We start from the raw sequence: 17007 nt of genomic DNA, 5'->3' as shown, positions 1-17007 counted from the left end.
TCTCAGCCCCTGAAAGACGTGACCTCTCAAATCAGCCAGAATCCAGCTTCTAGACACCGATACCTGCTACTAAATCAGAAAAGGAAAAGCTGAACATTGTTTTCCTATAAAATCTAATTTTCAGCGATGGACAGGAAAAGCAACAGCAATGCAATAAGCACCACATACCCCTCACCTGGATCTGGTGAGACATAATTACTGCACAATGCACACGACGGCCGTACTTATTAATCATTTATGTTGTGGCTACCTGGTTAAGAGAAGCTTGATGCGGAATACATATTTAAGAGGGTTAAAAAGATGACATGGTGTTTCAATGATCTTCCTCATACTCTTCATGATTTTAGTCATGTGTGAGCAAAAGAGTCTGTCTCTGCACATTGTCCCCACCCACAATTTCTCATATAGTTATATCTATATATAATCTGTAAGAAATATAACAGAGAGAGGAAACTTGTATTCTGTTTATGTGGAGCTATTAAGGAGCCATGTTACTGTACATAGGATCATATGAAATGTAACCAATACACTTTATGTATAGTTAGACAGTTATAAAATATAATGAAATGTGATGCTTGTATGATAAATTATTAATTGTGGGAAATATATAGCATTATAGATATGCTATAAAAACAAAAAAAAGTATAAAGACATATTTTATGCCAGTGTATTTTGAAAATGCTGGAATTGGTTGTAAAATAGCAAAATACGTTGTCACATTACAGTCAGCAAAATTTTATAATGTTACAATGTATTAAATCCTTTTGAAATGAACTTGTCTTACGGTTAACTGAGTGATTTTCAAAGCTTCGGCAGATGATACACTGTATTTAGAGAACATGTCAGACGACAAATTTAGTATTTGATCTGAAGCTTGTTCACAGAAAAGCAGGGATTTCAACTGCTTTAATTTAGCTTACAAGGTTATTTCTGTTCAGAGTATTAAGATCAGAGTTTATTCTTTAAGATGTCCATAAATGCTGGAGTTAAAGGAAAAAAAAAACATCACATTGATTGTTTTTGTAAAGCAACACAATAACTCTGGGTCTGTAAAAGGCAATAAAATTACAGGGAGAGAAGGTAAAAGGAAATTTTACACAAAACTTTTTCCAAAATCTGCTTGAATCTGACATTTCTGGTGATTGTAATGACTGATTCCTAAATGGACACAGATTATTTCATTTATATATCTGGCCAGTTAATAATCATGCTAAACATAGAAAGGCAAGGCTACGTCACACTGGGCCTCGGATAATCTGCAATTATTCTCATGCGATTCTTTCCTTTCCCGTTTTTCTTTCTAATGTCAAATAGTCACATTTTTTTGCATAGACCCTCACAAATCTGATTATACACATACCCACCCATCTCCTAACCTCATATCCTAGTCAGGAGTGAGGGGAATGATATAAAATACATGAATTATATATACTGGATTTACAGGATTCCAGTCCATCACAGGACATACACACTCACAATGTATGAGTCATCGCCAACTACTCAACTTTCTTGGGGGGGGAGGGAGTCAAAGCCCCTCACTCCAGCAATGTGAGGTGAATGGTATGCTAGCTAGCTCAATGTGAGGTGAATGGTATGCTAGCTAGCTCGATGTCAGGTGAATGGTATGCTAGCTAGCTCAATCTGAGGTGAATGGTATGCTAGCTAGCTCGATGTCAGGTGAATGGTATGCTAGCTAGCTCAATCTGAGGTGAATGGTATGCTAGCTAGCTCGATGTGAGGTTAATGGTGTGCTAGCTAGCTCAATCTGAGGTGAATGGTGCGCTAGCTACGTAGCACAATCTGAGATGAATTTATGCTAGCTAGCTCAATCTGAGGTGAATGGTATGCTAGCTAGCTCAGTATGTAACCTCACTCTCCCTGTCAGCCAGAATCCTGGATTTGAGTCTAGCAGAGATAGTGTTTATTGAAATACGATTATGTCAATCTGCAACAGCATGAAGAGCATAACGGACTCCTTGTGATTTTTTGTTTCTGAACTAGTTTAAAGATATTTCATGTAAATAATTAAATCTTGGGAAAAAATTAATTGAACAGTAAAAAACAGTAAGGATAAATGTGATTGTTTTAAAAATTCAATGCAATGTGATACTTTAGGGCTGCATAAAAAAAGAATATTATTTATGTAATTTCAGATCCTCGGCACTGACACATGGAGCAGAACACTGATTGTTATAAAGATGTGCCTAAAACCGCACCATACTTGACTCTCATTTTTCCCATTTAATTTCAGATTAAATTGTTAGACAGAGCTGACACAGATGCTGTATGAGGTCATTCACTTGTCTGTCGTACATTTTCAAAGACGACACTCCGAGGCATTCATGGAGATCACTGCTAACTTTGAACACTCCATGCTCTGCAATACACTGAGCAACTGTGCACAGAATGTGAAGTACAAGATGACGGAAGGCAGGATCTTGGACTTGTCTTACACTAGCTTGAATGACGCATACTGCATTGCTTTGTCAGACACGTCACAGTCTTGTGATGTCACCAAATACAAGCGCCTTGTTCAGTGACAGGTCTTTATTATGAATGCTATGAAATTGCGGTCAAAGCAATAAATACATCAAGACACAAGGAATATCAATACAAGCAGATAATGAAGCGCAATAAATCATGTGAAGCATTTGTAAATTATATTAACCTATTTTTAGGTTAGTTAGTTATTAATGAACTACATGAAGCAAAAATTTCAATTAATTGATTGCAATTTCCATGCCTGTTTGCATACCTGACCTATGGTTTCTTAAAATAAAGCACCTACTTAACCCATGTACTCTTAACTTTAAGGATCTAGTTATGAAAGAATGGTATAATATCTGGGCTAGATGGCATGATTTTCTGTATCCGCTGTTGGTATTTTAGAAACCATTGCATCACTTCCAGTGTTTTTAACACCTGACAGCAATCAAGACTCCTTGTGACCTTGTCCCATCAGACCACACCCTAGCAGACCACACCCTGGCAGACCACACCCTGGCAGACCACACACTGCCACCTGTATATTAAGCACCCCTATTACTTTATCTCCTAATTAGGTAAACAGTAATATAAGCTTTTGTGAAGTATAGTGGCTGTGCTGGTTGTTTGTTGTGATCCTCCAGTTTTTCTCTAGTACATTGACCCTGTTTTTTTGAAATGCTGATCTAGGCCTGAAATCTGACTGGTTTTCTGACCATAACCTGCCCTTCAGAATAATGACTGTTGATGAACCTTGATGTGCCAGTAAAAGATTTGCTCTGCACATCGATCGCTGCCTCGATTCACTGCAGCATAGCTCATCCTGACAGGTACAGAAAAGCTCCAAGAGTAGTGGCCAGGCTGAGTGAAAAGATTCACTCAACTTCTTCAGACAGTCCAATCACCTCTGATTCCCGCAACCCCCGTGAAATATCATCAGACACATTAGCTGGTCCTTCACGCCCCGCAAAAAAATCTAAGTATTTCCCAGCCATATATTGTAACTGTCACACCTGAGAGGTATGATGGCAACCCCAATGTACTGAGGTACTGTTGCAGCCTTCCCTATATACGACCCTTTACCCAGAGAAGTTTCCATCTTCCATTTTCCATTGATTGGTAGAGCTCTGGACTACGCAAAGGCTTCATGGCATCAGAATAGCCCTCTTTTTAATTCAGAGACTCAATTTCTCACACTGTTTCACCAACTGTTTAATCATCTGGCTGCAGGCAGGAACCCAGTACATCTACTCTATGACATTCATCAAGAAAGTCATTCTGTGGCTGAGAACGCCCTTGAATTTTGCACACTGGCCGAGTGTAGTTATCGGACTGAGGCAGCTTTATTAACAGGACACGACCATGGTTTAAATTCAGAACTTCACCCCATCTCCAGTTTGGATCAATACACCCATAAGTCCTTTTCCATTGACAGTCTTCTTCCTGACCAATGGAGACCAAACATTTCACCCACTATTCAGGTCCGGTGCTGTTTCTGGACCCTGAACCAGTTCAACTGGGTAGAGCATCCATTCCTTTGTGTTTATATTGTGGGAAACCTGTACATCACTAGTTGGAGGGTCTCAGTGAGTACTTGTGCCTCCCCAGGGATCATTACAGATTTTCTGAAGGCCATTTGTGATTCAAACTGTTTCTTCTGTGTTTTAGTGCTTCGTAAATTGGACCATTCAGATCTTTTCAGATAAATCAATTCCTGATGAAGCCTGGAACCATGTCTTTTCCTGCCCTGTATGAGCTCAGTTCTCAGTCTGCCTTCAGGTATGTTAGAACCATTGGCAGAACCTCATAAAGCCTATCAGAACGGATGTTATCATGGACTTTATATCACAGTTTCAGTGTACCGTAATAGAGTAGCTGTGGGCTGGTTTTCGAAAATGTGTTGTCTTGTTTCTCTACATGGTTTGTCCTCTGCCGTGGAGCTCAGAAAATGTTTATTCAATCAGGTTTTTAGGTTGCACAGAATTCCTGAGGACATTGTTTTAAACATATAGTTCACATCAGGATAATAATTTATATCAAATGTGTAAACAGCATTTTGTGAGGACCCTTCCATTGTTTCTGTTGAAAATGGAGTCAGAAAAGGTTTTAGCTGTGTATTAATAGTTTTGTTGGAGTGGAATCTGGGAAGCGGCCCATTTTCAACTTCGAAGGTCTGAGAGACTTGTTCCTTTCTGGTCAAAGCGTGCCTATTGATTAAATTCAGTTTTCTATCTCTTAGAGATACTACCAAGGCATCAAAAATCATCAATTCTCCCCACCAAAGCCTGTGTTTTTTTACAGCCCCTTATTCCTGACCTCTACTCCTGCTGTGCCTCCCTTCCTCTTTCGGAGGCTGGCAGAGAATCAGCATATTCATTCGATGTCTTATTGGACTCCATATGCCACAGGGGACCGTCCTGGGTTCCAGAACATGACATCCTCAGCCACTACCTGAACAAGCACTTCCATCGTGCCCTTCCAGACCCCTCAGCTCCGTGCCCTTGTGGTCACCCACCTGGGCATCATTCCAGGGTGTTGGGTACTATAACACCTTCCGCCAGTCAACACTCACTGCACCTACACCAACTGGAACCATGCCCTGCCTTGTGCTTCACCAGAATATTAGAATATTAGTCACACCTGTTGTCTGTCTCCAGGGTTTGTCCAAGGCATAACTGAACTAAGAGGCTGCTCAGATACCACCAGGGACCACTCCCATCTGATCAGCCTGTCAGAATGGGAAGAAAGATGACAGCTGACAACTAATCAAAATTTTACTAAGGCCCCAGAAAGGGTTAGACCAGCCCCACTCGTCTCCTTTGATATATCCGATTGTGTCTGACTATCATGTTTAACTTTTGCCTGAGCTATTGACCACGTCTTTTGGATTTTTGATATGGACTCGTCTACCATACTTGTCTGACCCTAGCCTGCCCTTTTGTGTAACAATAGTGGATTCCGTTTTGGTATTGATGAGCTGTCCTAGTAAAGGAATTGCTCTGCTCTGGGACCATTGGACTGATTCATTACAATAATGTATTTTCCTCTCTTATGGTGCATCCCTTCAAGGCTGCTGTTGACTTTAAAATATCTATTCATTTAGACGGGAAATGTCAACAGTCTGATGACAGTATATAGATTTCAATTATTAAAATGCAAAAATAATGGATCAAATGCATTGATAAAGTGATATAAAAAAAAATCTATTTAGTTCATTTATGTTTGCAATATAAATGCCACCTCTTACGTTTACTGCGACCCAGGTCATCTATTTCATTGTGACATTTTTATGTACAATAGAACAGAATGCAGGCATTTTATTCATTCTGTAAGTAAATCAAGTCATTTGCACATACATCAGATTTTGGGGTCAAAGGGCAGTTGGGGTGAGAATTGACATAGACCTCCCAATTTCACATTATATATTTCTTTGCTGATTCAATATGCATTGTAATACCTCATTGCTGTAAATAACTGTACTTACTGTATTGTTTTGTACAGGTTCATTTTCATCAGCAGTTCTTGCACTGACATGCCCTATTGTACTTTGACAATCAGTGATAATCTGCCTGTATGTACGAACATACTTGGCCAAATGAACCAGATTCTGATTCGAAGAGTTCTAGCAAATTTTAAAGTGAAATTGCAATTAAAAAAAAAAAATTTGCTGAAAAGAAGCTAATCTTGCTTTGCTTGTCTGTTGTTTTTTAACATGATTCCTCTTGAGCCTTTCAGGTCTACATTTAAAGTAAAAATTATCTTCTCACTTTAAACAGCCTTAATTAAGCTCAACTCAACAAATAAACCCTAAAACAAAAAAAGGTTAACATAGAACAATTCAATACAAACTCTAGTATCTACAGCAGTATCAGCTTCGGAACTAAAAATGTAGCAAGTGTCATGCATATCAAAATTACTACCTTTACAGTACAACATGTATACAACTGAGAACAAGCAGGGTGTAAAAATTCAGTCTGAACTGACAACTTGAAACTGCAAACTGAAAACTCTCTTACTAAAGATAAACTAAGTAAATAAAATTCTCTACAGACTATCAATGGCACTGGACTTCATTATTCATTTAGCGTTGTCACTACAGCTTGGGACAAAATCAGTCCGCATGCATCATCCATCCATCCATCCATCCATCCATTTCCTGAAACCACTTTGCCCTATTCAGGGCTGTGAGGGTCTGAAGCCTAAAGGTACAAGACAGGGAACAACCCAGGATGGGCACACTCACACACCAGTCACTTAAATATGCACAACTACAGGCAATTTGGCAACTCCAATTAACCTCGGCATGTTTTTGGACTGTGGAGGGAATAGAATACCCAGAGGAAACCCCCCCAATGACAACACAGGGAGAACATGCAAACTCCACACACATGGAACCCTGGCAGAGACTGAAACGTGGGTCCCAGAGGTGTGAGGCGACAGTACTAACCAGTGCTCCACTGTACCCCTGTGCACACCAAGGCCAATACTTTCGCAGTAACAAATGTTATAACATTTTGTAACATATTGTAACATTTGTAACATAACATAATTACAGTAACCTACATGTAAACTGATGCCTAAAAAAATCAGAGCTCTCCTCCACCAAGAAGATTTTTTTCAATGTTTCAATTCAGTTTTATTTGTATTGCGCCTTTTCACATTATATTGTTTCAAAGCCCCCAGTGAGCAAGACAGAGGTGACAGTAACAAAGAAAAACTGCTTAGTAGGAAGAATCCTTGGGAGGAACCAGCCTCAAAGGGGGAGCACATCCTCCAGGGGCCGGCGGAGGAAGTCAAATGAACTCTGCAGACTATCAATGGCAATGGACTTCGTTATCCATTTATAGTTCATTTTCACCCACCCCCTAGTACAGGGTTAATCAGAGTCCAACACCCCTATGTGATTCACACACAAAAGCACACACAGCTGTGAATGAACCTTGGGGATGAGAGTACAAGGTGAGCCATTTAAGGGCTAAGGCCTTTGTCCAAAGTTCCCATGGTAACACGATTACTCCACTGGCCACAGGATTCAAAGCCACAACCTTCAAACATGGACACAGACCTCTAACACGCCGATATGGTGGCTATTCATCTTCCATGCGTTACTGCATAGCAGAAAAGAGGGTTCGTTAGTAGGGGTGTAAATCGTTGCCGTCAAGGCGATTCCATTATGATTATTTAAGGAACTATTTGGTGCATAGGAAGTCCTTAATTTCCAGCAAGAATTGTTTTGAATGATCAGTTATTTCATTATTTCAATAGTTTAACTTTGCTGAAAAAAAGATCACAAATATGACGATATAAACTTAAACACTACTAACTGAATACAAAAAGTTTAACCTCAGAACATGAATTTTTATTGATATTATGAAACAGGGAGAATAAGTCACTGTAAATTGGCAAGAATGCTAACTACTGAACTGTACAGAAAAAAAAAAACACATGAAGGAAGCACTACCTGATTGGTTGCTTTCACATTGGCTGACTAGTGGTGCATCAATGTGGAAATTCGCTGGTGGTGAAACTTGCTAAGCTTGCTGGTGCAGATTAGCGGAATGACGTTACACTTATTTATTCTGAGCAAAATCAAAAAAAATGACTTATGGGCCAGATTTAATAATGAATTATAAAATGCTGCAGGCCAGTACTTTGAGACTACTTCTGAGTGGTAAATAAGCAGATGAAATTCCTCATCTTCTCCTATGGAAAATGGTTAATCGTTCAATGGAATCATCTCCATTATTTTAGAACTTTTGTCTTTAGCTCAGTTGAGGCTATTTAAATACCGAGGTTTAAATATTTGCCAGAAATATCAGTCGAGATTGATATATAGGACCAATGCCGATATCTTTAATCTTAAACTCTTGAGTATCAGCTGAAAACAATATGTTAACAGACATGTGCATCTCTAAGCCTAACTATTTTTTACTTAGCTAGTCACCTCATGTCTTGATCATTGCTACCATAGCTAATAATAGGTATGACTTCTTTACGCTACAAAACAGGGCAAGTGCCCCAAAAGCATTGCGATGCAGAGACCATCAGATAGTGCTTCCTTTACGAATATTAAAAATCCCCCCCCCCTGCATCCAATGTTTCATAAATTCATGTTCCAGTGCTGCTAGTTTGCACATCTATCTACAGCACTTGAGCATAAGAAGCACAGTATCTTTACCTAGTAGGAGTATCTTTAAGAAGGATCTTGCTGATTATAATCGATTATAATTGATTCTGATGTTACAGACCAATGCAGCCAAATCGCAACCTTAATAATCAAGTCATCTTGATGCATCGATGTATCTTTAAATCCCTACTTATTAATCTTACTTTGTAGCTCAGGTAGTAGCAAATGGTAGTAACTTATGAGAAATATAAAAATTAGGACTCAAAGTAAGATGTATACAACACATTTGTTGCATACATGTCAAATTTGGTTTTCCAGACCAAGTTGTTTTAAACTGAGTTACACTCATTTATAGATATTTTCTTTATTTATTTGAATGACATATTTTCTTATTGTTTTATACAAATACAAATGTCATTTTGTACTTCTCTAATGAAAAGGTATGAATACTTTGTATTGCCAGAGCAGTAAATGTAGAAGGCCTTGCATTTTTTCACGGTTTCTGGGGAGCGGGAAGATGTCCAGCTAAATTAAGATTAATCTAAGTCACTCCTGCTGTCATGGAGGGACACCAGCTTCTAAGCAAAGCACATCTGATTGATTTTCTCTGTACTCAGTCAGACTGACACGCCATCAATTTCCTAAAGACGGAACTGAAACTAGACATTTCTATTTTTAGAATTTCCCTAAACTTAGCCCAAGGTTACACGAGAAAACAAATATCAAAGAGTGACAGGGGTCAATTACTTTAAAAAATATTTTTCGGTACTTTTTTTATGTGTGTGTGTGTGTGTGTGTGTGTATACATAGATATTGTTAAAAAGGTTGATTAATGCTTTGATGTCACGCCTCACGCACAATCAATTCAATAAAGAATGGGTAGAATTTTTTTTTAATAATGACTAGTATTACCATCGCTTGCATTATGTAAGCAATATTGATCTCAATATAATAACAACAACAACAATAATAATAATAATAATAATAATAATTATAAAGAATGTATTTTTTAAGACTTGATCCCCATATGTTGCCATACTTATTGTTAGGATTGCGAACAACAGATATGGCCAAAATAAACTGAATTATGTAGTCATTTAAAGGCTAAAATGAATGTCATTCTGATGTGAGCAGCTGATGTTGGTGTGAGAAGAGGCTGCTTGCTGCTTGTTATCTGTGTGTCATATATGTGGGAGTGGGGGGAGGCAAATATATCCTGGAATTTGGTGAGGAATCTAGCCACTCAGTTTCCCTGTTTCTTGTGGCCAGTCCAGTCCATTAATTACTTTGTTCTTTCATACCCGAGTTAATCTGCCTGCATCCGTGAGCGTCGTGTAGCCTGTCGTGGTCAGTTGCATATTTTGGTGCGACCTCACCCCCCCCCTCACGATATGACCAGGATAATTCCATCTCTCCTCTAGCAAATTAAGTCACTAGACCTTCCATCCATTCCTATGTCTTGGTTTATTCTCCATCTTCCACCTGGATCGTGTCTTGCTTTTACACACATGGTACCAATTCATATTAAAATACGTTTTGCTTAATAGAAATTCTCACTGTCAAAGCATGATATGCATACAGGATAAAATACATGAAACAATCACCTAATCGCCTATTTCCAAATTTCCCCGAGCACTTCGTGTTTTGGAAGCTATAAAAATAGGACACACTAGGACATACAGGACAGGACTCTAAAATGTGAAAAGGTGGAAAAAAACAAACAAACACCATGAAAAATGTACAATACTTACAACCATACCATTTAGCGACACCCAGCAATCAGGTGGGAAATCTTGGAGAAGGGGGACCAGGAACTGCAGACAACCGTCCCAGTGGCAAAGGAGAAGCATCATTCCAATGAGATTAAATATTCTTACCACGGCACTCGCCAGGTCGTAGGTCATATGGAAAATCTGCGGAGAGACGCCAGGGAGGGATCAGTTAGTGCGCGGAGTCAATGCGTGTTTCACTTTAAAATACCGTTAAATCGTATTTCATTTTTTATTCGTATCTTGTAAATTTACGAAATGGGCTAACGGCATTCTCTCGTAAGAAAAAAGAAAGTATTCACTGATGTTACTGCTTCTTTCTAATGTTCTAATATAGTGTTTAAGAAAAAATAGTCATGGGCATATCGATAGGAATTCTTACGTTTAACCAAAATCCTTACAGTAAATCGCTGGCCCACTTATTTTTACTTTATGATAACCAGGATCCGTGTGGGTTGTACATCTACCAACGCAGCCGATAAAAGTATAAGGTCTGCTCATTGCTACTATTACTATATGATTGTATTACCATCACACATTGTTTTTTATTCACAATACCGACATTATTGATTCATAACTATAAATAAACATTTTCAGTTCAATGGATACATGGACCTACAATCCTGTAAATAATAATAATATAGTTACACAACTTATATAGAAGACAATTTAAATAAATTAATTAATTAAAAAATCCCAGAAATAACAAACACTACGTAATTTAGAGGCCTCTCTTCGAAGACTTACAGTTAAATAAAGCACAGTCTTTCCACCATCTGTGGTTTAAAGTTTTCTGAAACCCAAATGCATTTATCCGTCTGAAACTGCTTGTCCTATTCAGGGTCACGGGGGGTCTGGAGCGGATCCAGGAGGCTATGGGCGCGAGGACAGCCCAGGATGGGGTGCCAACCCATCGCAGGGCACAATGTAAGTAAAAACACTAATGAAATAGCAGGCATAGTCCAAACACCAATATATTATCTGCACATATTTATAGTAAAGTTTAATTGTACCTCATTTGAATTTAATTTTGTACATTTTTTCTTCCTGTACAAGATATTTGTACTAGTGTGATGAAGATATTTGTAAAATTAATATTATTTAATTAATTCTAATTATTAATTTTAGCATGGATTTTCTGGGTGAAGTATACACTACATAAATTATCTAATCAGTTACAATGCTTGGTTTTTCACAGTATGTTTTTGGTAGTTTGTGGAAGGCATAGAATCATGGTGTCAATGTCTGCTCTTTCTTATGCTGTCTGTAAAATGGGAACTTGCAGTTTCCATCATATTCTTGATCACTACATCCAGTTCGAATTTAATTTGCTTAATATTTAGTGTTTTATTCCCTAATTGTGACAAACTAACCTTGTTAATTTGCCATGAAATATGAGTGTGATAGACCAACATAAATAAATAAATAGTAAAATATAAGCATTATTATTGCCATACTTTCACAAATTTAGAGTGTTTCTTTAATGTTTCTATAAATATGGAGGATCTTTATAAATCATGTGCGAGAGAACAATGTAAATAAATGATAATAAATGTGTATTGTGGTGCCGTTATTTGGGGTGTGAGGTGCTGTGATTACCAGTGCACTGATGTACCAATAACTTTCTCTTTTCTCTCATTACTACACGGCAACAACAATCTGATTTACGACAAATAAAATTATCTAATCAACTCTGTCCTATGAGCTATGATGATTATGCAGTATAATGCTGAGAAGAGATGGATAGAAAACACTGTGAAAAAGCACAGATGTGTGTGCAAATATGCATTTCAGGCGGGAGCCAAGAAACAGACACAAGAAAACTACCAAGAAAACAGCAGCAATGGGATGAATTTGCCCATAATCAGCTCTCCCAATTAGCCTGACTTAATTATTTAATGATTCGTAATCATTATTTTGTCATTTTTTTCAACCTAACCATTTTTTCTTAAAATTATGGCAATGACTAACACACCAATGGTACAAGTACAGAAGTAGCAGAAGGAGAACAGTGAAGATAGGAGTTTTAGCTCCATTAATCTATGGAGAGATATAGTGCAGGACATCTAAAATTAGCAGCTGACTCAAAGGACAGCTATTTCAGTGCATCCTAACTGGAAGTCTCTTATTCCTCTTTAGTGTACTGTACGTATTGCAGCGTTACAATGCCTTATGGAAAGCTCATAATAATAATAATAATAATAAACATTTCCTCCATATTGCTGCAATATTGAAAGCTTTCCCCCATCCCCATTACAATTGCTAATGTTTTACAGAACTGCAGCTTTCCTGTGGATCCCAGAGGACTCATAAGCGAAAATACAGTGGAATAGTCAAGAATGTGCACTGTGTGGGGGGGGGATGCTTCGTGTTTCAGGTCTATTTCACCACTGCAACTGCAGGTGCTGTGTTATTCTTAGCTGGGTTTGTCATATCAGTAGGAAAGTGATATGCCTGTTATTTAATTTGAACATACTTTTAATTACTGCCTTTCATTAGCCTGATATTACATCATGTTTATAGAAATTATCATATAGGGGAATATTTTGATTCTGCTCGGTCAGAAATAAGTTTAACTCTCTTATTATCCAAATGCTAGTAGCTACCTGGCTGAATAAACCTTATTGTAAAATGCACATATTCTGTGCAGGACAGCATTGGTGCCTCACATCTGCAGGGTTGGGGGGGGGGGGGGTGGACCCCTGCATTTGTCCTATGTGTGTGCAGTTTGCATGCCCTCGTGGTGTAACATGCCTTTACTCTCCCACAGGCCAAAATGGTGGCTTTGATTTCCCTGCACAGCTGTACGGGTGGGTTGGCGCCCTGTGATGGACTGGAATTAAGCCTGTTCTTTACACCAGCCTTTTGCTCTATGCATGTATTTAATGGCAGTAACCCTAAACATGTTTCGAAGACGCATGCTTACCCAAATGAAATCTTAAAAATACAATATGGAGTTCACAGCTTGATTGTAATACAACACATACTGTGCAATATCACATTTCTGTCAACTTATTTTAAACATCACTAATCAGATTTTGTATGAGTAACATGAGATGATGCAAAAACAAGTTTTACAATATACCATTTTACGATAATCATTCACATTATTATTATTATTATTATTATGGGCAGAGTGAAATGACATGCATTTATACAAGAATTAACAGATGACCAGTGCACTTATTCAACAGAGGACATTCAATAGTGTTTAAACTACCCCGTTTTCATTACTTTAAAATCATGTGATTAACCTGAAAAATATCCATTTCCAGCATCAGGCATAATGAAAAATAAAAAAAATGCTTTGTTGACATACTGAAATCTGCAGTCCCAAAACCTTGTACATTAATGTATTTTTTAGCTCAGCACTTCCCAAGAACTTTGAGGAAAATAAGCACCAATCATACAGTACAGACTACCCAGGTCCCAAATATAGCCTGGTTGCAGTCATACTTGGCATAACAGGCAAATTCCCTCTTTCAGAAGACTAGTCATCATTCATGTCACATGTCACACAGTACAAATTTTACCATCAACCAGTACTTTACATGAATCTGACAGGCAATGTTTTGCATAAGCACTGGGTAAAGGTTCTTCTCAACCAGGCTAAGAGAGCGGCAGGGCTGTCAGCTGATAGACACTTTGAGCTGAGTTAGATTTGGTGCATGGAGAGGAGACGCGACGCGACGGGCCAGCGAGCCCCAGAGGCACACGCAAGATTTGCTGAGGAGGTCTGGGTGAAGCTTCCATACAAAATCAATTCAACTTCTTGCATGCTGAGTGAGGGCAGGGACGCTCCGAACGCCACAGTATTGAAAAAGAGCTGGGGTCAGAAAGCGGACAGTGCCCGTGATGGTGCCAACCCCAGGAGGCGCTGGTGGGCACCAGTGGTAGGGGGAAGCTGTCAAGCTCCAGGAAGGCATCAGGACAAAGGTTACTCAGGGGTCTTTGGAGGAAGTTAAAAGGGACCGATAAACCAGGAAGGTCGCGGAGGTGAAAATCACACACAGGCCGAGTTTGGAGAGGCCATTACAGGGGACTTTTGCGTGGCCAAAGATGTTTTGGCAAGCTGTTCCAAGCTTCATAAAGGGGAGGTGAGAGCTCATTCAGGGCTTCTTCAGTGGCAGTGGGGGAGTGCTGACACTGGGCACACTGTCAGGCCATATCTGAAAAAAACACTCTGAGGAATTCCAACCTGCAGTTGAAGGTGGTGGGGGAGACCTCCATGGTGTAAAGGCTACTGGGATAGATAACATGTGCCTAGAGATGCTGTTTGGGGTGATGTCATTGGGACCGGAAACGGGATGCTGGCCTCAATTGTGAAAAAGCAGAACCAGAAGGCATGTGCCAACTATTGGGTGAAGGTGGAGGAGATGCCAGCTGATGGTAACATCTAGGATTTATGCCGGGGGATAGATATTCTGGTTTGCCCGTGGAAAAATGGACCAACTCCTCTCCCTCAAGCAGCTTGGTGAGCGTCCTGGGGATCGTCCCAAAGGAGTCCACATTCGGGAAGGCGTAAGGCTGCATGCCCCCACACAACGGGAGGTTCTGTCGCAATATGGGGTACTATGTTCTGTTCAGTCCCTATATAAATGTAGTTATATCTGCATTATACCTGGCACAAACTCAGGATATTTTCGTGTGGGCGTCGGCTAAGTGTCGCTTAATGTTTTTAATTTAATAGAACCTCTATATGGCAAAAAAACATATTTGTAGGTTTGTTATGTTTGTTTACTTTCAGTCAAGACTCCTTCAGATTGATAAATGAACTGTACACTCATATTGTTAGCTAGCATCAGCATCATATTTCAAGACTAAGGATTTTGCCAGTGAATTCTCCTGGACTTCAGTGAAGGCTTCTCATTCTCTCATCACACTGAACCTCCAGGCTCTGGAGCTATTTTTGTCCTGCGAGTGTGATAACCTAGACGCTTCTGTTCTTCCCTAATCTGTGCATTTCCTTCTGAAGCATCTCCATATGACCATGTACAGGACTGTGGGTCGTCCTTCATGGTGCCGCTTTCTGCTTTGTAAGAAACAACAGGACTTACACTGATGTGACAAACAGCAAAGCTTTAAAATAATAAAATAGGCAAAATTACACTAGATTTGATAATATGGCGTGTGGGTTTGTGTGTAGCCATAAGACTGCAAAACAAACAACAGAAAAAGATTCGGTAACACTTCCTATGAATGCCATGTCTATAAGAATCTGTGAACATTCATACGACCTTATAATGCATTCTTAAGGGATTATAAACATGGTTAGAAATATTAATAAAAAAGGCATAACACATTATTCCCATGTTTATTATGCATCAGGGAGGCTTTATGAAGCTCTCGTCTCTATTGTGCTCTAAATGCCATTGAAGAAAACGGTGACAGCCGGTCAAAACCCCACTAGGCTGGCTGGAATGGGCAGAGCTGTTAGCACTCAGACTGTGATCGCAAACTGGATAACATCACTGTACCTATGGATCGAAAATTGGATAACATCATGGAGAAGCTCACGGCTTTGCAAAAATTATTGGATGGCGGAGACCAGCGTGGACATTAGGGGAGTTGGAAATTACAGCTTCTCGCCCGGAAACCCAAACAACCCTATTCTATCAGGTTTTGGCTCCCCCCAATCAGCACTGGCCTGGGCAAGGCCGCTGCTGAACTAACAACTCCCCCAGAAGAACAAGGCAGCGAGACTCTCTTGCATCCCTCTCCCCCAATCCCAAGGACTTACCGCACCCTCCCCCCATCCCACGCCTTTGCCGCTTCATACCCCCAGCGTGAACAGGCGGGTCTGTTGACCAGCGCCCCCCATGGCGGCAGGACCGGATGGCTGTTTGTCTGTGCTGGACTACCACCACCACCCCTTTTCCTTCACCTGTTGCAAGTTGTGTCATTTTATGTTGTAAGGTGTAGTGACCATGTGCTTATGTTGCTGAGGTGTTTTTTTCGGTTCCTACAATGTCCTCCCCACTGGAGTACAGTCTGGGGGCTGTTTTTTTATTCTCCTCCTCTCTCCTCATGTTATTCTGTTTCTTTTCTTCTCTCTAGTTGCCACTGTCTCCCGACCTGTCTACCCCCTACTGTGATGTTTGTGTATATGTATGGTCGGGTTGATGGCCAGTTTCTTCGCTGGTACTTGTGACTAGTGACATGGTGTATTGCAACAGCAATAAAGGGTTCTCATCAAAAAAAAATTAAAACTGCTCTACATGGTCAAAAATATTGGGACATGCCTCTTAATCATTCAATTCAGACCCATTGCCACAGGTGTATAAGATCAAGCACCAAGCCATGCGGTCATGTTTACAAACATTTGTGAGAGCTCAGTGAATTCAAGTGTGGTATTGTCACTGGATGCCACCTTTGCAATTAGTCAGTTTGTGAAATTTCTTCCTTGCTAGATATTCCATGGTCAATTGTAAGTGGTATTATTGCAAAGCGGGAAGCATATAGGAACAACAGGAACCCAGAAACAAAGGGGAAGTATGAGAGCAGGGGCACCAAGTGCTGAGAGTCTCTGATGACTCAATAACTGCAGAGGTCCAAATGTCCTCTGGCATTAAACTGCAGCACAAAAGCGGGGAGCTGCATGGAATGGGCTTCCATGGCCGAGCAGCT

At 39.7% G+C, this 17007-nt stretch overlaps 1 protein-coding gene across 3 annotated transcripts in view; it reads right to left on the bottom strand.

Moving 5' to 3' along the window:
• LOC125746523 (potassium/sodium hyperpolarization-activated cyclic nucleotide-gated channel 1) overlaps nucleotides 1–17007 on the bottom strand; it is a 62661-nt gene that overhangs the window by 25852 nt on the left and 19802 nt on the right. For all 3 annotated transcript variants that reach the window (XM_049020589.1, XM_049020591.1, XM_049020590.1), the window contains exon 3: nucleotides 10363–10524. In XM_049020589.1, the coding sequence (XP_048876546.1) occupies nucleotides 10363–10524 (162 nt within the window). The remainder of the gene's footprint in view (nucleotides 1–10362; nucleotides 10525–17007) is intronic.

Source organism: Brienomyrus brachyistius, chromosome 7, assembly GCF_023856365.1.
Source record: "Brienomyrus brachyistius isolate T26 chromosome 7, BBRACH_0.4, whole genome shotgun sequence".
In the NCBI taxonomy this organism is placed as follows: Eukaryota; Metazoa; Chordata; class Actinopteri; order Osteoglossiformes; family Mormyridae; genus Brienomyrus; species Brienomyrus brachyistius.
Note: the sequence above shows the minus strand (reverse complement) of the source record. Positions and strands in the feature narration are given on the sequence as shown.